Source organism: Podarcis vaucheri (genome assembly GCF_965113315.1).
Source record: "Podarcis vaucheri genome assembly, chromosome: 6".
NCBI lineage: Eukaryota > Metazoa > Chordata > Lepidosauria > Squamata > Lacertidae > Podarcis > Podarcis vaucheri.
In genome coordinates, this window is record NC_138764.1 from 29,345,743 (window position 1) to 29,369,092 (window position 23,350).

Sequence of the window (23,350 nt, forward strand, 5' to 3'; positions counted from 1 at the left end):
TGAGGTTACAGGGAACCAGGCAGAGGGCCTTCTCGGTAGTGGCACCCGCCCTGTGGAATGCCCTCCCATAAGATGTCAAGGAAATAAACAACTATCTGACTTTTAGAATACATCTGAAAGCAACCGGGTTTAGGGAAGTTTTTTATGACTGATGTTTTAATGTATTTTTAATCTTTTGTTGGAAGCTGCCCAGAGTGGCTGAGGAAACCTAGCCAGATGGGTGGGGTAGAAATAATAAATTATTATTATGATGATGATCATACTGAACTATTTGATTTGTGTTTGTTCTTTTGAAACTAAATTGCTAGATATTTAATTTGTGTGCAGTGGTACCGTGGTTTACAGACTTAATACGTTCCGGAAGTCCGTTCTTAAACCGAAACTGTTCTTAAACTGAGGTGTGCTTTCCCTAATGAGGCTTCCCGCAGCCAGTGCCCTTCCACCATTCTTAGACCGAGGTAAAGTTCGCAAACCAGGACACTACTTCCAGTTTTGCGGAGTTTGTAAATCAAATAGTTAATTAACAGGACTGTCTTAAACCGAGGTACCACTATATTAGTATCAGGAACAGAATGTTTTTAACAATACTATCTACAGTTCGCGTAGATTAATTCCAGATCGTTTGGATAGGATGGTATGTCTTACAACCAGAAAGTATATTACAGTTCAACAAAATTGGGAACATGGAGACAATAGATTATTCCTATTAGTGTCCTTAGAGATGCATCAAATGCGTAGACACATATTTTAATTTCTTGCTTTACTATTTGAACCCCAGAGATAAATCTGTTTAACCTAATTGGTATAGTTTAAAGGTTCAGTAGCTAAGGCAAGTAATAGAGGGGACAAGGGAGACACCAAAAAAAAAACCCCAAGAAAAAATCCTATGAAAACTGCCTTCCTTTTGTCCCATATATTTGACCAGCTTGGTGCTCATTCAGATTTAAATGGTTCAAAATGTCCTTTGGGCGGTTGCCTGTGAACTTGACTTTTTTTGCTTTCTAGGCCTTACAGCATGGATTTATTGACTTCAAGACATTTGATGCAGATGAGTATGAGCATTATGAGGTTTGTGCGTCTTCTGAACTGAATAGTTTGCCTGAGTTTCAACATGCACTTATTAAGCACACGTAGTTCTGCTTTGCGGCGAAGTTTGAGCTTTCCTAAATTGTAGGTGCCGCATAATTGGTGCACTGATGCTTTCTTTCCCAATTACCTTCCAGTTATTGATGCATTTCTTTTTCAGTAAAAGAGCAAATGCAAAGAAGTGAAAGGCTGCTAAGCGCCATGGCATGATCCACCTATAATGAGATTAGAGCAGGGGTCAGCAACCTTTTTCAGCCGTGGGCTGGTCCAGCATCCCTCAGACCATGTGAGGGGCCGAACTATATTTTTTTGGGGGGGGGGATGAATGAATTCCTATGCTCCACAAATAACCCAGAGGTGCATTTTAAATAAAAGGACACATTCTACTCATGTAAAAACACGCTGATTCCCGGACGTCCGCGGTCCAGATTTAGAAGACGATTGGGCCGCATCTGGCCCCCGGGCCTTAGGTTGCCCACTCCTGAATTAGAGGATCTCTATTGCATGGTACTGTGCAAATGCCATCCTTTAAAAAAATGAGTTCTCAATATAAGGGGGGGGGGGACTCCTTCTCTTCTCGTTTTCTCTTCACTTAATCCGAAGAGGGAAATGTATTCTTAGGGTAGTTGACCAGTGTTAAATGCTACTTATGTCTACCTGGTTCTTAGCTTGTGGAGTCTGAGTAATGGCTATTGCACGCCTCAAGTTTACTGCTGCGTCATTTTACTGGGCAAGTAATGTCACTTCTATTTGCCTTGCACAGTATTTTATGTGTTCTAAGTCTGAAACATTGTTGTTTGAAGAGAGTACTTGAGAATGTGTATTTAGAACATGTCTGGTCAAGTTTTTCCAACAGGAAGAGTAGGTAGGTGGATTAACCAATAGTCGCATTGTGAAATGCTTGCACTACTTGTTAAATATTAACTTTGGGGTTAAGTTTTTTTAAAAAAAAAAACACCTGATGCTTCCAGAAGCAGCACCTCTTGTCCTTAAAGAAAAATATGAATTTTGAACCTTTTCTATATAATCTTTTTCATTTAAAATTTGCTGACTTCTTTTCATCTCAACCTAATACAAATTGCTAAGAATGACAGCGTCACTTATTTTTAATGCTTACAGAGGTTTAGCTTCATGCTGTATCTAAGCAAACACACTGGCCAGGATCTAAAGAATTAATAATAATAATTATAAAATGTGTATGCCGCTCTTCAGCTGAAGATCTCAGGGCAGTTAACAACAGAAAAATAAAAAATGAGAATACAAAAATACATAATAAAACAAAAACAAAAGAACTGCTTAAGGCCTTACAAGAGGGGGCTTGGACACACCTAGTTGAGTTCTGGAATTCTTTTTAATCTCTCATGCCCTATGACAACCTCTCTTTCAAAAATAGCTTGCTATGCAGCATAGGTGCTTGCAGTTGCTAGAAAAACAAGTCTTAAAGCCACAGTGGGCTCATGAATCTAGTTCCACAAGCATTTCCTTGGATCCTGAACCCTGTTATTCGCTTCCCTTAAATCTGCCATCTGCACCCAATTAAATATGCCTAGGCCTATTGAAGACCTTGGAATTCTGTTTGTGTGTATGTAAAATAGAGGAGTGTTTTACAAAATACACAGCAGTGAACTACCACAGCCAACCCTGTCTCTGTTACAAGTATACCTGTAAAATTAAGATTTTATTAAGTGTGCACTTTAAAAAGGAACATGAAGTGGCTTTTAATACATTATTGTGGTACTCTCAACATCTAGGTTTAAAATGGAAGCTATTGAGGATGGATAGTACCCAACTTGGTTGTTCCATTTGTATCCTACCTGATGACTTCAGCTGACACACACCCCTGCTTCATCTCTGCTTCACACTTGGCATAATAAGAGGCTGAAGCATGAAAGTGAGAGTTGGCAAGAAGCTTGTATTTACCACATTAAAAAAACAAAACAAAGCTAATTGGCCTTAATTTGTCTTCCCTTAAAGATTAGTTTTGAAAGTCTTAATCATGTCACAGACTTCCATTGCTGCTCTCAACTGGCGATTAGTCCCTGGAGGAAAACACATTGAGACACTTCTTTGGTCCTGGAAGAAGTGCTTTGGGTAAAATTTGAGCAAACTGACAAATCTCTCCAAGTAGATATTGCAAGCAGGTAAATTGTACAATGTCCATACAGCTCTCATGAGCAGATAACGAATGACTTTTCAAAAGCTTTGCAGAAGAGGATGTTGTTCAAAAACTATTGTGAAGATAAATATTTTTCTAAGTCTCTGCTTTTGTTTTCACTAGCGAGTTGAAAATGGTGACTTCAACTGGATCGTCCCGGGAAAATTTTTGGCATTTAGTGGACCACATCCAAAGACCAAGATAGAAAATGGTATCTGTTTTTCCCTGTCTTTTTTTTTTTTTTTGGTAGAATTGTGTGTATTTTGCATGACTAGTAAATTGACTGGGATCTATTGATCCACATGTGTGAAAAGTAGATATTGAGACCTTGCTGTATGCACAGGAACATTGTATGCACCCCTTTGGAGAACACCATGCTATTTGTGCTATTGAGCTGTTGTCTGGAAGTACCCATAGAGGCCAAATGAACATTGTTTCATGTCTGCATTTTTTAAAAAATTGTAATTATCGTTAGATGAAAATAGCTTATAAGTGGAGAAGACAATGAACCTTCCTTCTTTCATTCTTAAAACTGGCAGTTTGCATGAACTACAAGTTTAATTACAAATGACCTACAAAGCTAACATCTGGGGAGAAGTCAGGCACTGCCTATGAGGACTATTAAACATAAGAGTTGAAAATGAAGGCAGGACGGTTGGAAGGACTAGCCCAGCATCTATAATACCTAGATAATGGTCTTAGATAGTTGTAAGGATTCCTAAGGTTATGTTTGAACATGCTACATAAAATATGAGTTCTTTATTGTCAATGAGGCAGATTCTGGGGCCTTCCTTCTCTGCCAGTGGAGTCCAGGCATACAGTCTTGCAGACTGAGGACTTCATGAATACATACCCTATGATTCTAATCTAGAGTGAAACCTATACAGTGGCATTATTCCCTGTTTTAGATACTGTACTGGCTAAAATAATACTCACTTCTTTTAGACCAATATGCTAGTTTTCTGTTCTCCTGTTCAGAATGAATGTTTTATTCCTAAAAGCAAAAAAAGCAAAAATCCAAACTCAAGTGGTTGGGCACTCTTTTTTTGTTGTAAATCATTTTCCTTTTGATGCCCTATTTAAGCCCAGGGAACATCTTGCTATTAAGAATTGCCCTAGGGTATTCTTGTATCTCAGACTCTTGTATCTAGCCTTAAATTTGTTCTGCTTTCTTTAAACGAGCCATAGCTCTTATCAGTTTGGTAGCTACTGAACTATAAAACATATCTTCAAAAGCTATATAAAAAGGAAACTGTGGGGGGCAGCATAGAAAGGAAGAGCATGCATATTTCAGTGTGTTGCTGACTTGCTGAGTTAGCTAAGGGAAGAAATAGAAAATACATTAGTTGCTGTATCCCACAGCTGTAAATGTTCTACTCCAATATACAGATACCTGGAGAGTTTTGTGTTAATGCTTGTTTTAATCAAGTCATTTTCATGGTGATGAGGAAGATGCAAGAATGCTGCATTCTGGTCTACATCTAATCGAAGACGGGGGTTTTCCACTCATACTTCTTCTACCCTGTTAGTTGTTCAGCTTCTTGCAACATTAGCTAATATCATTAGTTTGTTCCTTGTTCACATGTCACTGTTACAGGCTTAGCAATACTGTGCAGGCTCCCAGGAGTGAGCTTGCAGATGCTTTGCTCATCCTCTGTATTTTCCGCTTCATGAAGATAAGCCAAGGTTTGGCTTAGCATGACATCTGAGCAAAGACTCGTGGCTGTCTCCACACCAACCATGAGCTATAAACCAAGATATGGCTACACCTCATAGTTAGGTGAGAGTGCATAACACCAACATGCTAGGGCAACCTTGACTATGGCAACACAGCAGATTATATCTGTATATCTATATCTGCGTATATCTATCTCCAACGAAAGACCAAAGCAGTGAACATTTGCACAGTCTCACTAAGCTATATTTGGCTTAATGCGTTGTGCAAACTAAGGTTCCGTGACTGAAAGTTTATTGACTACAATTTTAGGCCACTCAACTTTGTATACTTGCACAGATTTTTTTAGTAACGTTTGCTTTCTTTTTACACTATGTTGATTACATTAGTAATGTTCGTTTTAAAACAAAAAGTGTTTAAAGTCTGGTGTTGTAGTTGTTGTCTGTACCAGTAGGAAGTTTTTGGAGGTCGTATACAAACAGCCAGGCATTTTCGCTCTTCCTGTTACAGGCTACCCTCTCCACGCACCGGAAGCCTATTTCCCATATTTCAGGAAGCACAACATAACAACTGTCATAAGACTCAACAAGAAGATTTATGAGGCAAAGCGTTTCACAGATGGTGGGTTTGACCATTACGACCTGTTCTTCATAGACGGAAGCACGCCGAGTGACAGTATATTGCAACAGTTCTTGACCATCTCCGAGGAAGCAGAAGGTGCCATAGCTGTGCATTGTAAAGGTGAGTTCTTCCAAAAGGAAAAGCAATTCAGTGGTATTGTATTCTGGCACGAAGAGGAATTAATAACCAGGTTTGAAAATAGCATCCTCCGATCTTAATTTTAAAAATGCTGCATTGGGTAAAATAGTCTAAATTATGAAAAGCTTCGATTGTGATTTTGAGCAGAAATTTCATAGTGGTTCCCCCTGTTTTTAATGCAGACCCTATTTTATTCCACTGAGTGATGCTATTGCCTTTCTTTTTAGTGAAGCGTGTCTTTTCAATATTTTTAAAAATTATCTTGTAGACATAGAAATTACTGTTCTTATGCTGTTGGGATAGCAGTGATAAATTTCGCCATTTGTCTATGGTGTGCTGTGCTGTGCTCAACTGAAACGATTTTTATTTGGAAAGCAGGGATGTAAAAGTATAGTGTTGCCCTTTCCTCTCTCTGTGCTCCTTCTTTCTTATTAATTAGCTGAAAGCAGAGGGCAAGGTGCTTTTTTGGCTTTTGTTCATTTTCTTTTAAAAAGCCAATCAGCTTCTGTTCTTGGGCCCACAACCATCCTAGAGATTCATTCTCTGTCTTCTGAAGGGAAAATATCAGTGTTTCTTTTGAACTGGAACAAACTTTTCCAGAACAAAACTATTTCAGTCCCAGGCTGACCAGGGTTAAAACTAATAAAAGACATTTCACAGGAGCCATGTACTAAGCTAATGAAAGAACTTGGAGAGGTAACAGCATTGGACACCAGTTGTTGCGGTGCTCTGTTGGCTGAAGATTACCTTGGCTTCTTCATTGCAGCTTGTGCCTATGCAATTCTCATGATCCTGAATTCACAACCCTAAAAAACACATTCTGGATAAAAATGCATCCGCAGGAAATCATAAACTGCTAGCTGAGGAGATGAAGATCAGCTGTGTTGGTGGCTTTTTCATTAGGTGCTGAAATCCTAGTAAATCTTGCACTAAACATGTTTGGGGTGGGGTGGGGAAAAGAGCCATTTTTTAAAAAAAAGAATACTTAGGATGGAGTTACACTGAGAATGAATCAGAATTGTAGCAGAATAAATGCAGATTCAGTTTCACCCTATATTGTGACATCCTCCAGCTATGAGCAGCCACAGCAGTGGCAGCTAATGGTGTGTGACAGAAATACTCCCATATTCCGAAATCTTCACGCCATGTAAATAAATGATCTTTCACATTAAAAGGGAAGGGAGACCTTGACAAGGTAATGCCTTTTCATGTGACAAACATCACATATAGCTTCACTTTTCGCATACGCCTTCAGTTTGACTTGGGCAGCAAAGCGGTACACCTTTGTTCAGTAGATTTACCCAGAGCAGGAATAGAAAGGGCAGTGGAGGTTAAGACAGGAATTAGCAGGGCTCTGTGGGATCTAGCAGGATGTTTGTACTACGATGGCTTCCTGGTGTTTAAAATAGACATCAGTAATGTTCTTTTGTAAAACATTAGCACATGGTACAAGGAAACAAGTTTTATGAAATATCACACATTTAGAGGAATTCGTCGATATTCTTAAACACGTGTAGTTCTGTACCTAATATCAATTTTATGTCTCCCCCCCCCCCCATTTTCTCACTGTAGCTGGGCTAGGAAGAACAGGAACACTGATAGCCTGTTATATAATGAAGCACTATAGATTCACACATTCTGAAGCCATTGCCTGGCTACGAATGTGCAGGCCAGGTTCTATTATTGGACCCCAGCAGCACTTCCTTGAAGAGTAAGTATGACACCTCTGTTAGTCATATAATTTGCTGTTCCACACCAGACGCTTTCCCCTCTCTGTAGAGCTTAGCAAGTCTGCTGCATGAATGCCAGATTATTCAGTGACTTTCTTAGAATTCTCTCGGCTGAAATTGCGAGTGCGATTCCTGGTCTGTACTCTTAATTTATTGAAGCTCTGATTTATTGTGTTACGCAGAGTATGGTGGCTATTGTAGCTTCAGGGCATGGGTTAAGAAGTTGTAAAGTAGTTTAATCCTCCTGTGTGACTTTTTGGCTGAGCATAGTGAGTCAGTCTTTTGTATGCATTTGTAATGTGGTATCTTTGTTGATAACCGCAGACAGCTCAGTTGGTAGAACGTGAGACTCTTAATCTTAGGGTCTTGGGTTCGAATCCCACATTGGGCAAAAGATTCCTGCATTGCAGGGGGTTAGACTACATGACCCTCATGGTCCCTTCCAACTCTACAATTCATATGAATTGTATGAATTAAGGTATCAGGATGTACTTACAATTCTGTCATGAATGTACGTAACTTATTTCAAAGCGGAATACTGGCCCTTTTCTCCTACCTGTTCTTGAAGAGGGAGGAAAGATCTAAAATATATTTTCTGGATTCACTCAAGCCGTAGCACCCATAGAAAAAAAAAAGCCACAAGAAGTAGTAGGGCTACCCACTTCAGATGATAGATTGGCCATCTGATTTGCCTTACGGGATTTGTAGTTGTGATAGTGTTGCATTTGGTAATGATGTTGTAGTGGCGCTAAATATTGTAGCTGGTCAGGGAAATTGGTCAGGGAAATGTGTCAGCAAAATGCAAGGTTCTGATTCCATGCCGCACATTCTCCATCGTTGTATTTATCCCTCACACATACATGTCACATTACTCATGAAACCCACACATGCTAAAACACAGACACACTGCAATGTATCGCCCAAGGGTAAAGGTTAACACAGAGCTATATTTTTTAAAAAATTTGTTTTCGTGTTTTAATGCTGCATGCTGCATTTTGTTTTCCGAAGGGTAATCTACACATCTTTTAAATAAATAGGTGCTACACAATCTCTAACTCTCCAAAGAAAAGTAATTTGTATGTATATGGAATGTCCCCTTACCCTTCTCTGTGGTATCAGTGGCCATGAGGTTGCATTTCTGGGGGTGGCTCAGTCACCTGAAGCCCCTCTCTCACTCACTCTAGCTTAAGGTTGAGAAACAATCTGAACTTGTCCTCTATGACGAGTCTCTTGCCCTGTTGCCCCATACATAAGGGGTGGGACTCACCTAACTAGCCCCATCAGCTGAACCCTGAACAACAACTTCTGCTTGCTCCTTTGGGCTCCCTCCCCCTCCCTCTTTCCCTTCCCCATATGCTCCCTGAAATTGGATCTGTGGAATTGGGAGAACCGCCATAACAGTACATGGAGGGAGGAGAAGGGGGCATCATTCCATCTGGCTTGCACAGACAGCGCAATTGGAAGATGTAATGGCGTTGCCTCCCATTCCTGTAACCTTGTTACAATGACTGATTAGCCGTGAGAGGACTTTTCAGCCCCCCTCCCCCCAATTCATGGAACCGTTGACAATTATCTTAGCCTTGTCTTGAATCTCCTTCACTTGATTCATGCATATATAGGCCCCCTACATTAGCTAGGCACTCATTTGCAAGATGCAGCTTAATGTGATGGTGGGCAACCCCAGGCCAAATGTGGCCATTCCTTGACCCTCTCAGTTTGGCCCTCTGGACTCTTCTTTTGCCCCCGGTACATTTGCCTGGCTGGAATGTGTCCTTGAACTGTGATAATTTCCCTTGCTTGCCCAGAAAGGAGGAAGGAGACTTTGGTAGTCTAGGTATGTGTCAACCTCCAACTTTCACATGGCTGGAATGTAACCTCTTGCACAAAAGGAAAGAGTCACATCCATTGCTCTGCCCACCTTTACATCTGGGCCCCACATCTCACTGGTATGTAGCCTCAGAAGTTTGCCCATGAGGGGATGAAGCAGCCCTCTGGCTGAGAAAAGTTCACCACCAGCATTTTTATGGCCATTTCCCCTGGGAATAAGTCACTATTTACCGCCCAACAGTAATTAAGCAGAATATGCTAGATATGGTTATGTGGTATCCAGTTATCTGACAGGATTAATCCCACGATTATTAATACCCTTCCCATCTCCCTGGGTTTCCCCAGCTACTCTGGGCGGCTTCCAACAGAAGATTAAAAACACGATAAAAGATCAAACATTAAAAACCTCCCTAAACAGGGCTGCCTTCAGATGTCTTCTAAAAGTCAGATTGTTCTTTATCTCCTTGACATCTGATGGGAGGGCGTTCCACAGAGCGGCCGCCACTACCGAGAAGGCCCTCTGCCCGGTTCCCTGTAACTTCACTTCTCGCAGGGAGGGAACCGCCAGAAGGCCCTTGGAGCTGGACTTCAGTGTCCAGTGGAGACTCTCCTTCAGGTATACTGTGCCGAGTGCTGTTTAGGGCTTTAAAGGTCAGCACCAACACTTTGAATTGTGCTCGGAAATGTACTGGTTACTGAAAGGTGCAGAGCTAGGAAAGCTGAGGGCATATTGATATTAGCAAGACAGAATGTAGGCGTTTTAACATCCGAGAATGACCACATGAGCACATTGGCAAATCGGCTGAGAAAGAGGTTTCAGAGTTTATCCTCTTTGCTAAAGGTCGCAAGTTTAAATGCCAGAGATGAACAAAAGTTGCTTTCTCACAAAGCGATGATTCACTGTTGGAATTTTGGCTCTTTTCAGAGAGGTTTTTTTTATTAAAAAAAAGTTCAGTTTTTAATGCTTTGACACAAATAACTATCTAGAACAAACATCATAAAACAACAGTGAACGATGCTCCTAATTCATACTGCCACTGTTTTGTAGTTTATAGAAAATAATGCTTTTGACACAGGGAGTTCTGTATTCCTGGCTGTTCCAAAAGGCACATATTCCCTAACTTTGGGATTTAAAAGGTTAAACGCATTGAGTCCCAGTTCTTTTTGTAGTGATAACTTTCTCACCTTTGCAGTCCCTGGATCCCTATGTGAGACAGAAGAATAGCACTCGAAAGCATTTGAAACCTGCTAGAACATATTTTAGTTTTCAGTAGGAAAGCCTGAACAATAATGTTCAGGTCCAGGTGAAGAACCCATGTTTTCTCATTAGTGTCAAGAAAACTTCCTTGCATTCATTTTTCAATTGTGGCCTGTACATCTGATAAGAACACAAAATCCTTTGCTTGCCTGAAGCTCTGTGTTGATATCGAAGCTCATCAATGAACATGCAAATTGCTAGACTGGAGTCCTAACCTTCCCTGTAAGAACTGTGCTGTTTAGAGTAAAAAGGATGTCATTGCAGAAGCAGGGTGCAAAGGAACTTGAACTGTTCAGGGTCTCTGTTCTTTTAGGTTGTGTTTTTCAGTTGCCCAAAATACTCCAAGCGTTACTTCTGGACAGTTAGCCTCCTAACAAATAAATGCTGGGAAATAATTGTAAACAGTTGTTCACATGCACTTTGCAATGTATGAATAAGATAATCTAAAGGAGAAACAAAAGCTTCCTCGATACTTAGGAGAAAGGATAACATATATTTCACCTCTTAATCTTTGTTCATATGTGACACAGATTCCCAGCATGTTATTTCAAGAGTTAATGGCTTTCATCATCAGCAGTATAATCTCAGATCACACTTAATTATACTGGATATCAACTTCCTCACTCTAAGCAGAAATAACTCCACCCACCCCATCTTTCTAATCCTGACCTATTCACCAGTTATGTAACCTCCCTGTGGGAGCTTTTCTCTGAGTCAAAGTATGTGGATAATGCTATTTCTTTTGGCTCACTTCCAGAGTTGTCACACTTCGTTCTACTAAGCAAAACTGCAGGGGGGGGGGAATTGCTTGTGGAGGAAATCAGTAAAATTTAGCATAACAAAGTTTTTTAAAAAAACCTGCAACACCCAGCTACATTATTTTTTATGTGAAGGAAAAGGCAATGGTCACACAAAGTAACTACTTTTTTTAGATGCATCCTGTTTATATGTGCATCAATTGAACATATTTGTATTTTCATCAGTTCATTTCAAGAAAATATTTAAAAGTTTATTTAAAATGAACATTTAACGACACAATAAAATAAAATTTTCACAATTTTGTAATGCAGTATATTAGAATTGATTTTTTCCCCTGGTTATGATAAACTTTCCCAATCAAATGTCTGAAGAAGCAAGAATACCCAAAATAAACTTCCAGATAAAATTATTTAAAATAAAGTTATGTATACTGTAATGAGTGATTTCCAATGCTACAGTATGTGTAACCAAGTTGAAAGTCCTATTTTACTGTACTCTACCCTGGGGCTACTCTGCAAAGAAGTCTTAAATATTTTTAAAAATAAATAGTTGTTTTTACTGTGACTTTGACGTGCATTTTGCTGGAACTAATTTTGCCCTTTTTTCACTGTTTAATAGAAAGCAGTCGATGTTATGGCTCCAAGGTGACCTCTTCCGATCCAAACAGAAACCAAGATTAGTAGATGAAGACAGCATGAGCAGAATTCTGTCTGGCTTGGATGACATTTCCATCAGTGGGACTTTGAATAAAATAGAAAGTAATTTGGATAAATATGTAGAGGTAAAATTTCACTGGAATTATCTCCTTAATATCCCAAGTAGAAAAGCTGCAATGGAGTAGTTTTTGAAATATAATAATGCTTGATATACGTCTTTTATCCATCTATCTCACTATTGTGTGTTCAGAGCACTTCACAGGTTCTCAAATAACTTCATATATTTTACTCTTGTAAAAAGTGTTCAGTATTATTATTGCTATAGTACACCGGGGGAAGGTGTGTGCAAGAAGACTGAGAGAGAGCATGTCTAAGACTACCTAGTAAGTTCTTAGAATAGATAAACATCATCAATATACGCTGACAATTAACCGTAAATTCCCAATTGACCTCTCCGGTGCCCTCATATTGAAATTAAATAGTTTGGGAGACAACACAGTTTCCTGGGGACCCCATCAGCACAAGTGTAATGGGTCCAAGCAGTCTTCCCCCCAAACTATTTCCTAGAGTCGGCCTTTTAGCTATTATGCTACCCCAGTGTATATTCTAAGGATTGCAGCCAACAAAGTTCTACTTGGAGGAGGCTCATTGGGATTAACGGACTCAAGCTACTTCAACAGGTCTCCTCTGAGTATGACAAACATTAGATACCACCTTCAGTGCCCTCACATTATCATAGAATAGAATCATAGAATCATAGAGTTGGAATAGACCACAAGGGCCATCGAGTCCAACCCCCTGCCAAGCAGGAAACACCATCAGAGCACTCCTGACATATGGTTGTCAAGCCTCTGCTTAAAGACCTCCAAAGAAGGAGACTCCATCACACTCCTTGGCAGCAAATTCCACTGTTGAACAGCTCTTACTGTCAGGAAGTTCTTCCTAATGTTTAGGTGGAATCTTCTTTCTTGTAGTTTGGATCCATTGCTCCGTGTCCGCTTCTCTGGAGCAGCAGAAAACAACCTTTCTCCCTCCTCTATGTGACATCCTTTTATATATTTGAACATGGCTATCATATCACCCCTTAGCCTCCTCTTCTCCAGGCTAAACATGCCCAGCTCCCTTAGCCGTTCCTCATAAGGCATCGACCATTATATCCTGGTCTGTTTTCCTGGTTAGCTCACTGACAGTAAGTTCAGGTTTCCAGGCTCAGTCATAACTGGAATACAAGCTAAGATGTTCTTTGTGAAGCCAGCATGGAAGAGCACTTGGCCCCAGCTTGGGAACTACAACTTATGAAGCCAGGAACGTTTGTCCAAATGTGTTTCAGTGTTAGCACATTGATTGGCATTCAGGTTAATTGCAAGCTAATGGGTCGTCCCCCCCCCCAAACAACGCAAGGTATGTTGGAATGGAGAGAAAGCAAAATGCAGATTTGGCAACACTATGTCCAATCTTGGTTGTGTTAACTGATGTGACGGCACTACATTGTGCTTTTGGCCTTTGTCCATCTTAGAATGTGGAACAGGATAAATCCAAAGTTACCCGAGGGCAGGTGTAGCTTTGCTTTTATAATTTGAGCTAGAGCACGCATAGGCAAACTCGGCCCTCCAGATATTTTTGGGACTACAACTCCCATGATCCCTAGCTAACAGGACCAGTGGTCAGGGATGATGGGAATTGTGGTCCCAAAACATCTGGAGAGTCAAGTTTGCCTGTGCCTGAGCTAGAATATCTCCTCTCAAACCACTGGTCATCAGCTTTTAAATTCCAACCTGTTAGATAAGATGCACTCGGCTGTTTATGTGTGAAATATCTCTGTTGTGGAAAGCGTACCCTGAGAGGGCTTTGTGGGAAATGGCAACTTGAGCCCGTGGGTTATCTGTGTGGTTGATAATGGGCCCAAAACAATATGGCACAAGAAGGAAAGGTCTATTGCCTTCAAAGGGCTGGGCCCCAGGTAAAGTAAAAGAAAAAAACACAATCCTGTTTTGAATCTCCTTAATTTTGTTGAACTGTACCTATTTTCCAGAATGAATTGGAAGACACTTCAGAGCAGGAAATCAAGAATGGCATGACGCAGGGGGACAAACTTCGTGCCTTGAAACTTCGGAGGCAGCCACGTTCAGCTACAACGGGAACTCTTAGGTGACACATTCAAAGTTCTCGTGTTCGGAGAGCTATCTAGATTAGCAGGTGGTATTCCACCAATACTTTAAAACACCTAATTTCGCAGGTCTGGCACTAAAAGATTTGTTACTTTGGACAACGATGCCTATCTAGGCTTTGACAACAACTTTCCCGGGACGTGGGGCAAGAGGCCAGAGACAGCTCTTTGTCTAAAGATGTTAGTTTTAATGGGAAAAGAGGCTTAAAATATTTCATAGAAGTCAGATTCTGAGTTACCTGAAGAAATGTAACTTTGTGTATGAATGTGGTCCACCCACATTCTTACTCTGCAACATCTATCTAGGATTCAGGAAGAGGCATCTAATCACCGGCTACCTGATCCTTTTGTTTTTACTTGAGATGCCAGGGACTGAACCTCGGACCTTGTCCATGAAAGGCTGTGTCTTCCTTCTGAATGTGGCTCTCTGTGCCTTAAGACTGTTGAAGGAGACCCTGCTTTGGGTGGTCAGTATCTGAGGGGTACAGCATGAGATTGAGGGCCTTCTTAGCACAGACACATGCCCTGTGGAGCTCCCTCCTCAGGGACATTGGACAAGATCCCAATCTTCCTGAGCATGGGTAAAATGTTTTTCCTTTCCTTTCCTTTTTGGGAATCAGTTTCCGGATTGGGAGAGAAATGTGGTGAACAGCCTGGTACTTTGTATATTAGTAAACTCCTATTTCATTAATACGTAGTATTCTTGTTGGTTCCTTAATTAGAGTTATACTGTATATATTTTAAGGATTTTAGGTTTGGCTGTATAGTGGGAATACTTTTGATTTAAAATGCCATTGATTTTCTAGGCTTGAGGATATGAAACTGCACTCCAGATCCAGGTCCCAGCCTTTCAGGTACTTATTTCCATAGTTCACAGAGAAGCAATTGGGATTATATTTTCACTGACTTTTTGGCAGATCTTGAAACGTCCCGTTTCCCCCTCGCCCTCTCACTTAAAAGTGATTGTCCCTGTAAGTTGTGTGTGTTACAGCCGCTTCTCATAACACGATTCTTGTTCAGAGAACTGTTGTTGGAATTTGCTCCCGTTAACAGCCTTTTGTAGTGGGACATATTTTATACCTACTTCTCCTTGTGAGCCTGCCGTGGGTATGTTAAATGTCGGGAATGTCGCTTAGCCATTCTTGTGTCTGATTCACAAGTAAATATGTATATAAACCTTTCGTTCTCTTAAAATTATCCCACACTGAAAGTGACTTTGAGCATCATTCCAGCGAGCAAAATGTGTATTCAGAAAGCTGCCCTGACTCATCTGCTTAATGGCTTTAAATGCATTCTTCCACACAGATAAGTGTGGACTTCTGAATGTGAGTCTTTGCAGTGATGTGGCAATTGAAACCAAATCTCTAAAGCAGAGTTCGCTAATCTGTGGCTCTCCACTTATTACTGGAATACAATTCCCATTACAGTGGTACCTCGGGTTACATACGCTTCAGGTTACAGACTCTGCTAACCCAGAAATATTACCTCGGGTTAAGAACTTTGCTTCAGGATGAGAACAGAAATCGTGCAGTGGCAACACAGTGGCAGCAGGAGGCCCCATTAGCCAAAGTGGTGCTTCAGGTTAAGAACAGTTTCAGGTTAATGTGATGAATTTATATGTTTAATGTTGAATTGTAAAGAAAGAAAGATGTTAAGTGATGAAGTTAATTTTATAAGAATATTGGTTTTGGAAAACCGTTAAAATGATATACAATGAAATCCAATCAGGGGGATACGAGGAAGCCACTTAACAATGTTATTAAGTTTGGCTTAAATACGGTTGAGATTTATGTTTGTTTGTTTGTTTGTTTGTCAAAAAAACTTTTTGGGAAAATCAATAAAAGGGGGGGAGAGAACAGTTTCAGGTTAAGAACAGACCTCCAGAACGAATTAAGTTCTTAACCCGTGGTACCACTGTATCCCTGATCCCTGGCCATGCTGGCTGGGGCTGGGAGTTGGGAATGCAGCAACATCTGGAATGCCAGAGGTTTCCCACCCCAGCTCTGAAGCCTGCTCCATACATTGGAATATATTCACTTGGGTGGCTCTTCATAAGTCAGATTATCTCTGTGAGCAGTTGCCCTTACAGTTGGATAACGAAAAAACCCAACATCCTGAAAATTAGGGGTGGGGTTGAATTTCCATGGATGCATGCTACGTGAATTCTGTGTGTGCCCCTTCATCCAAAAAAGTTTATTTTTGTTTTATATCTTTGAAGAAATATTTTATCACCCCCCCCTTTTTTCAATTCAACAAAAGCACTGGGGGACATTACAATTTTGCATAAAAATTGAAACAATAAAACAAAACAGCGTTAAAAAAAATGTGAATGCACAGCGGAAACTCAGGTGAATCACAGCAAGCGCCACACAACTGAAATCTGATTGCTAGGCAGCATCAAATGCCCACCAGAAAAGTGCCTCTTTTTTTCTGGCTCTGAAAAGAGCAAGAGCAAGCCAGACTTCTCTAGGAAGATAGTAGGTAAGAACCAGCAATCTGCCTAGGTTAACGTCTTGGCAGCTTCATTCTGTGAAACTCCTCTGTAGTTTCCAAGCCATCTTAAAGGCAGCCTCATGGAGAGCTCATTACCACTCTTATTGTTTTGATGTCATGGCTTGCCGGTCACACAAAGCTGGTGAAATTCATTTCTGGTCACTGTTGCTACCCGGACATCCAAAAATGCGCAGCATCTAAGAGTACATCCAGACTGGGGACCCGAGTCTTCAGGGAACAGCACTTTGCATGAATTGGTCCATATAACAGTCTTCAGTGTTTCCATCTCACCAGGCTAGTTTGTTTGTTTGCTGACCATCGCTAACCTCAGACGCCTAGAGTGGTGTTTCCACTGCCTCCCTGGGATTTGATGGAACTCTGGGAGAAGATAATCTGCATCTTATCTTTTTTTAAAAAAAAAAATTATTGAATTTTCACAAATTATAAAAACACACACAATACACAATACAAACATACACACACAAAAACAAACATGTATAATTTCAAATCCTTTTTTTCTTAAAACTTACTTCACCGACTTCCCCATACCTCCCCTTTCTGCGTTCCAATTCCCAAATTTATTTCAGCAAATCCTCCCCCTTAATTTTATCTAATTTTTTTCTTTTCTTTTCTTTTACTTAAACTTTTACAGCTATAATCCCTTATTTTCTATAACCACAACATTTTAACACTCATTAATTTTGCAATATTTCTTAAGATAAATTTTAAATTTCTTCCAATCTTCTTCTGCCGTCTCCAAAGATAATCTGCATTTTATCAATATACTGGGGTCACTATATCCCAAATCCCCAAATGAATTCCCCAGTGGTTTCAATCCTACCGATAGGTAGCCTAAGTATTAAGCTTGCGTTTCTCAAAATGTTAGTTTAAGCGAGATGCTTCTGTCTAAATGATTAAAACATACTTTTGTTCTTCTTCTTCTTTCAGACTGAATACGGCATCTATCTCTCAGGGATCTGTATCTCCTTTGAAGTCCTCCAAAGTGGCCGCTGCTACATCACCTGCAGCGAAGAGAATAAGCAGAAGTTCTCACTCCTCCTCAAGCCCAAATTTTAAAAGGTATGCCTTACTCTAGTCTATCTATTCCTTTGTGGGTGGGGAGATATAAAGAAAGGGCAATATCAAGTTTATTTTGGAGAGGGGTGGATCTCAGTTTCATAGATTTGCATCTTGGTCTTTGTGATTGGACTCCTGATTGTAGTAAATTAGTTTGATAGTCTGAACAAGTCGCCTTTAGTACTAATGCAACTGTGGCTGTGATACTGAGAGGGCCCTGTATTGAAATATCCACATACAGGGGTTTCTGCAGAGTCGTCATTCCCCCCCACCCACCCAGAAGCACTTTTCAGCTGTTTATAGAACCAAGAAATAGATAAATGGCAAATGAGTCAGCTAGGAGCCTGGAAATTCCAAATACCCATGGTCATCTCTTACGCATGGCTTTGGGGGTGGTCTTCACTTACAATTCCAGGCCTTTTTGATGGTTGCTTCATCGTTTGCCTTACGGGAGAGAATGAAGCTGTGTATCGCCATCACTTAATTTTGTGGCAATGGTTCTTTTGTTGTTTCCTCCCCCTTAGTACCTTTTATAAATGTGCCTTGCATTAACCATCACGTTATGTACATTTTGTGTGTGTGTGTGTGTTTTTACCCCGCATGTGTTTTCCGTTCAGCATTTCCATAAACTCCAGGCTAGCCAGTTCTCTAGGGAACCTGTATGCCGCTTCAGATGATGCCGAGAGCAAATTGACATCATCGTCCTCTAGGACAGGTTATTCTGTAAACCAAATCTGCAGTCACTTGAATGGCAGCGCGCACCTGCCTGCCAGAAATTACCATGAGCAGAACAACAACATGTACAACAGGAGCGGCAGTAGCACTACCAACCTCAACAGCTATGCCAATTCTCCCAGCGTCCTGACAGACGAGTACAGCACCTACAGATCCTTTACGGGGCTCGCTGCTTCTCCAGCAAGATACCTGAGTCGCTCAATTCCTGTAAGTTCACAGCCAAAGCAGCCCTTCCAGGAACCCGACAGGATCTCCCTTAAGCCTGAGCTCTCTCTCTCAAAAGGGTTTCTAACCATTCTAGATCTCCGTTTCCGGTCTTTTTTTCCTACCTAGGACATGCAGATCTTTTCACTGTTGCCATTTCCTCTAAGCCAAACTGATAAGCTGCTCTTTACTTCTGCTTCTTCAACGTTTGCTCTAAAAAGCTGATTCTCTTAACTCTCTAACATCTTCCATGAGCGTATCATTCTTGCATTAATCTATCCATTTCAAATCATTCATAATAAAACGCTGAAAACCTGAACCTCACCTGACAGTGTGAGGTCTTCCTGAGTCAATAGGTGTATTTAAAGGTAGCATAAAGAATGTTAAATAGGGCATAGCATTCTCACCATTATAAAGGAATCAGCCCAATTTGTAAAACGATGTAATGGACTAAAGCAATGGAAGTCTTTTACTTGCCCTAAAAACAAGCTTCCCTGTTTTTATATCTTCTGAAACTTTTCATCTTTATGGTGCCTTTTTCCTATGTGTGAATGAAATGTGCAGATAACTTAAGTACATACTATTAATGTATAGTATTTGACATACATTCATTATATTTTTGAAAGTTTCAGACAGAAAAGCCAATATATGTTTCTTTTACATTCCATAATCTACCTCAAATTGTACATGATGTACAATTTTTATTTTTATTTTTAAAATCCTTTCTTTAACCCCCCTTGACTTCTTTGAATTCTGTTTAATGGTACAGCACAGCAGTGCCTAGGATCAGGCTGCAGAATTATTGCAACTATTAGTGAATACCGCAGTATCTGAAGCCAAAACCATCACCCCTGCAGCTACTTTGGCATGAGTTATCTGTCATAAAGGTCACTTGAGGTCAGTGTGGAAACCTGCTTCCCAGAACTGAGCATTGGGTTTCTTCATATTAATTTGTTCCTGAAAATTTGTGATGGTGCTCTTGAGAGCATCCAGCGTCTCGCTTCACTTAGGGATAAAAAAAAACCTGTAATTTTTTTCTCTTTGGAAATAATATTGTAATCCCAGAAGTTTATTGCAAGAAGTGTCTGTGGCAGTTGCCTTTATATATATATATATATATTAAAAAGTGCATTTGTTTTTTGTGACAGAACATTGTATAAAACACCCTAAAATGTCAGCAGTTTTAAGGTGTTATAAAAGGAAGGCACCATGGCTGAAGCAGACCATTTCTCGGTGCTTTTTTCCTGGCATATACTACCTTAAGTTGCAGGTGTTCTAAATTACATTTTGGAATATTATTCTGTAGCAGAGGCTTGCGCTAAATCTCCTGAATGTTATATATATATATTGCATCCTTTTGTGCAAAGGATGAGAGCTGATATATGCAGTGTCAGTGATCCTTAACAAACAAGAATGGATTGGACAACTAGTTTGTCACAGTTTACTTACAGTATGATTCCTATGAATAATGGTGCGCAAGGAGATCTGGTAGGGTCTCTATAGCTGCCATGTTACTGAAAAACAACACAGTTGTGGCTACTCAAAATCATGGTAGCCCTGTTAGGTACATTCATCCTCCACTCTCTGTCTGCCACTAAGTGCAGATTGAGACAAAAGAAAGTTAAGAATTGGACGGGGAGGGGAAAGAGATAGGTTTGAATTGGGCTGCAGGCCATACTGAATGCATTTAATATTGAATTGGGCTGTAGGCCATACATACTGCATTTGATATTTAATGACAGTTCTTGGCTTTTATTTATCTTGCTTAGAAACATCTCTTGTTTAATGCAAATTGATTATATAGCCGGGAATGTATCTTAATAGCCCTTTCCTCTGGTTGCACAGCGGGCTATAACAGGTAGATTACATTTCATATTGGGGGATCTGCATACATAAGATTAGATTAGTTCTGACTGTACATAGCAGCCTGCTTGATAGCATGATAGCAGAATGGCACACACTTTAGGATAATATAGCATTAGAGAAGCAGTTTAGGGCCTGCACCTGTTGGCAAGAAAGTCAAAAACAAATGTACTGTGTCAAAACGTTGATCTTAATCATAAGTGCCTTGCTATACTTCTAATCAACGTCACTTAGACTTGGAAATAGCAAAGTAATTTGGGGCGAAAGTGTAGATGCAATAAATACACTGCCAAAAATTGAGTCATCCTGGGATCTGTATCCTTTTTTGCTCCCTTCATCTGAGTAAAAGCTGGCTTAGCTCTTCCTTGTGAAAGTCTGAAAAATCTCAAAAGCATATACAGTGGAACCTTGGATTACGTCGCGGATCCGTTCCGGAGGCCCCGCCACAACCCGAAAACAACGCAACCCAAAGCGTCACGTCTGCGCATGTGCACGATTTAGCGCTTCTGCAAATGTGCAAACGGCGCGAACCTGGAAGTAACCCATTCCGGCACTGGTCTCAAGCCAAGGGTGACATAAGCCGGAGGCAATGTAACCCGAGGCTCCACTGTAGAAAGCTTTATTATTATTATTATTATTATTGCTACAAAGAAGATAAGGAAGGCAAGATGGGCATTTTGAGTTCCAAAATAGAAAAATCTCCCCCAATACGGAGACCATAAAGCAAAACTTTGACATTTTAATTTTTCATCGCTTGTGCCGTATTCAGAAATTTAGACATTGGGTGTATTGCTATGTTCGTTTTTTCTTCTGTCAAATGGGCAGAGACTGGCTCCAGTGCTGTGAATATGCAGCACAAGTCAAGGCTGGTTCAAACATTCAGTGTCTGCACATTTTCTTCACGTGGTTATTTACATGGGGACAGCACGCAGCCTGCCAGCCGCCATTTCCAGGAACACAGATACGGCTTTCCACCAGTGGCTTTGATTACTACTGAATGATGGGGAGCATGTCTCTTTATATAGGTACATACACACAGGCATAACCAAATGGAGAGAAGAATCTGGGCTTGTTCTGAAGTTCTGATAACGTGGAGCATATTCAACTGTGTAAGGGTTTTTGTTTTTACCTTAATCCAGAAATGTTACTCAAACAAGTAAACACAATGATGGGAGAAGCAGTAGAGCAGCAGGATGCGAGTATTGATAGCTGACAGTTCTAATGGTTGACAGTTTATTACACTGACCTTTGGACCATTATAAACCTGCAGAAGCTTGCGTACAGCTTTCTCCCTCCTTAGATGTCTTAGTAAAGTTACTCCTGCAATTGAACGAGGTCTTTTCGGTGTTATCTGTCTTAGCTGGCATGTGGCTGGAAGGGTTTCTTCTAACATATTTACCTGGAGGTAAGTCCCATTGACTTCACTGGAGCTTACTGCCAGGTAAGTGAGCTTAGGTTTGGGACGAACGATGAGCAGTGTCGTGGATAATACTTGTGCCAGTTGCAAGAATGAGCAGGGTTTCAAAAGTCGGCCTTTGAAATCCACTTTCTCTTCTCAGAGTTCACAGGACTTTGTTAATACAAATACCGGCATGCAATATACACTAACTACGGAATGCAATTTTATGGCTTGCTCTTAACTCTGCTAACTTTCTCCCCCATCCATCTTTGCTGCTTGCAGTACTATTGGTTCTCATTTGTACTTCCTACTGCTCCTTCCCCTTCTCAAAAATGTATAGCTAAAATGTTTCATTGTGCTTTAAAGTGTGCTTCTATTTCAACACAAGTTAGCCGTGCTACACTCACTTCCTGAACAAAGTTAAAACCTGAAGGGCGTTCTTTCATTGTTGAAGCTAACGTGAATGTGATTAAACTACAAATTACTGCAATTTCATCTTGCCACTTTCTTTACGGAGATGAATTTTAGAGGTGATTATGACTGCGCCTTTTGTTTTAAAGCACTTAATGCAAAAGGCAGCGAGAATTCTTAATTGGTAGCAACAATGAAAACGTGGAATACCGTGGAACAAAGTGGGTCTCTGAAGATATGTCAGCTGCCAAAAAGAAAGAAAGAAAAGAAAAACAACACATTTCTATTCCTCATAATTTAACATTCATCTTTAATTACCATAACACAAAAGAAGTTTGCTATAGTAGTTCCGTTGGTTTTTGTGGGACACACTATACATTACAGGAAAAAGAGTCCTTATTTATAAAGATCCTATTAGCTGAAGTGCTTTTCCAGCCCAATCTTACTGTTAATTTTTGCTTTCTTTGCATGGCTGCAGCTGATACAAAACCACATCAAAATTTGCGTCCTCAAGCAAGAATGTCCCTTGTGTGTCTGCATGAGTCTCTCTACTGGGGTTGCCTCCTTCCTGATATAAAGGAGGAAAGGCCAGACCAGAGACTCTTGCAGAGAAACACCAGGAGGTAGATTCCTCTGAGGGCGGATAATCCTTCCTCTTTCACACTCCAAATCAGTGTTCCCCAAACTTGGATACTGAACTACAATTCCCATCATCCCTGACCACTGGTCCCGCTAACTAGGGATGATCTGATTTGTAGTCCAAAAACAGGTGGAGACCTACGTTTCCCGAACATGGCTCTAAATGTAAACTTGCCTGGTTGTAAAGGCCCGAGTGTGCCTCCCATTTTAAATGGGGGTGTGCTGCAGCTAGCAGACATTTGGGAAACCTGATTTTACCACTTCCCTTTTACTCCTCCTAAGTCCATTTGTACTGGATTTCTCATAGTGTGAGTGTATTAACTTTGCTTCCTGGCCATGCCCTGGATATCTCTAGTCAGTGTTTTTGGTTTTGTTTTTAGAACAAAAATAATGATAATCACAAGCTTGTTTGATATGGAAAAGTTGATTGTTAATTGAACCTCACTGTGTCTCTTAA

General features: G+C 40.5%; 1 protein-coding gene across 7 annotated transcripts in view; it reads left to right on the forward strand.

Moving 5' to 3' along the window:
• CDC14A (cell division cycle 14A) overlaps window positions 1–23,350 on the forward strand; it is a 99,248-nt gene that overhangs the window by 37,465 nt on the left and 38,433 nt on the right. For 4 of the 7 annotated variants that reach the window (XM_082227874.1, XM_082227870.1, XM_082227871.1 and 1 more), the window contains 9 exons: window positions 1,006–1,068; window positions 3,365–3,452; window positions 5,427–5,657; window positions 7,248–7,386; window positions 11,868–12,030; window positions 13,938–14,053; window positions 14,879–14,926; window positions 17,514–17,645; window positions 18,260–18,584. In XM_082227874.1, coding sequence (XP_082084000.1) covers window positions 1,006–1,068; window positions 3,365–3,452; window positions 5,427–5,657; window positions 7,248–7,386; window positions 11,868–12,030; window positions 13,938–14,053; window positions 14,879–14,926; window positions 17,514–17,645; window positions 18,260–18,584 — 1,305 coding nt within the window. The remainder of the gene's footprint in view (window positions 1–1,005; window positions 1,069–3,364; window positions 3,453–5,426; window positions 5,658–7,247; window positions 7,387–11,867; window positions 12,031–13,937; window positions 14,054–14,878; window positions 14,927–17,513; window positions 17,646–18,259; window positions 18,585–23,350) is intronic. The other 3 variants (XM_082227875.1, XM_082227876.1, XM_082227872.1) reach the window with 2 other exon arrangements.